At 68.0% G+C, this 924-nt stretch overlaps 1 protein-coding gene across 1 annotated transcript in view; it reads right to left on the reverse strand.

Moving 5' to 3' along the window:
* Window positions 1-923, reverse strand: part of LOC103907313 (B-cadherin) — a gene marked incomplete at its 5' end in the record, with an annotated part of 8,473 nt that extends 7,550 nt beyond the window's left edge. The window contains 4 exon segments of the mRNA XM_009289460.2: window positions 36-164; window positions 244-419; window positions 532-676; window positions 753-923. Of these exon segments, the coding sequence (XP_009287735.2) occupies window positions 36-164; window positions 244-419; window positions 532-676; window positions 753-923 (621 nt within the window).
* Window position 924: the final 1 nt, after the last annotated feature.

Here is a 924-nt window from a genome sequence, read left to right on the forward strand (position 1 = left end):
GGGGTCCTGCTGGGGGTGGGGGGGGCCCACGTTACCGTTTTGGGGTCAAACTCGGGGGCGTTGTCGTTGACGTCCGTGATCTCAATCACCACCAGCGCCGTCGTGGTCAGCCCCTCGCCATCCAGGTCGGCTGCCTGCACGGTCAGCGTGTACTCCCACACGCGCTGCGGTGGACAGACAGACACCCCGTCAGCCCCTCACCCGGGGCCGGGGCCGCCCGCCCCGTGGTGCCGCCGAGCCCACCTCCCGGTCGAGGCCGCTGGCAATGACGTTGAGGGTGCCGGTGCCCCTGTTGACGGTGAACATGTAGGGATGGGGCTCCCGCGGCTCCTGGCTGAGGATGGAGTAGGCGATGACGCCATTGTAGGTCTCCGCCACATCGTCCGCATCCGTGGCGGTCACCTGCATCACGGAGGTGCCTGGGGACGGGACATTCCGGTGAGTGTGTGTGTGGGGGGGGACGGTCCCAAGGCTCTCCCCAAGGGACATGGCCGGCGGGAGGCAGAGCTTCCCCGCGGCATGGGGTCCTACCCGGCAAAGCGCCCTCCGGCACGGAGCCCCTGAAGACCTCCCGCGTGAACTGGGGCTTGTTGTCGTTCTGGTCCGTCACCGTGACTATGATCTCCATCGGCTCCTCCACCGGTTTGCCGTTCTCGGACACGGCGTGGGAGAAGAGCTGCGAGGCAGAGGGGTGAGCGGCGGGGCCGGCACGGCACGCCGGCACACCGCGGCACCCCCTGGCAGGGACCTACGTGGTACTTGTCGATGCGCTCCCGGTCCAGCGGCTGCGTCACCTTCATCCAGCCCGACTCCTTCTCGATGGTGAAGACGCCCTCGGGGGGGGCGTCCGCCCCCTGCCCCGTGATGCTGTAGAAGATCTTGGTGTCTCTGTCCCGGTTGGATTTGATCTGGGAGGAGATGGGG

This window comes from Aptenodytes forsteri, unplaced genomic scaffold (genome assembly GCF_000699145.1).
Source record: "Aptenodytes forsteri isolate BGI_AS27 unplaced genomic scaffold, ASM69914v1 Scaffold269, whole genome shotgun sequence".
Taxonomy (NCBI): Eukaryota; Metazoa; Chordata; class Aves; order Sphenisciformes; family Spheniscidae; genus Aptenodytes; species Aptenodytes forsteri.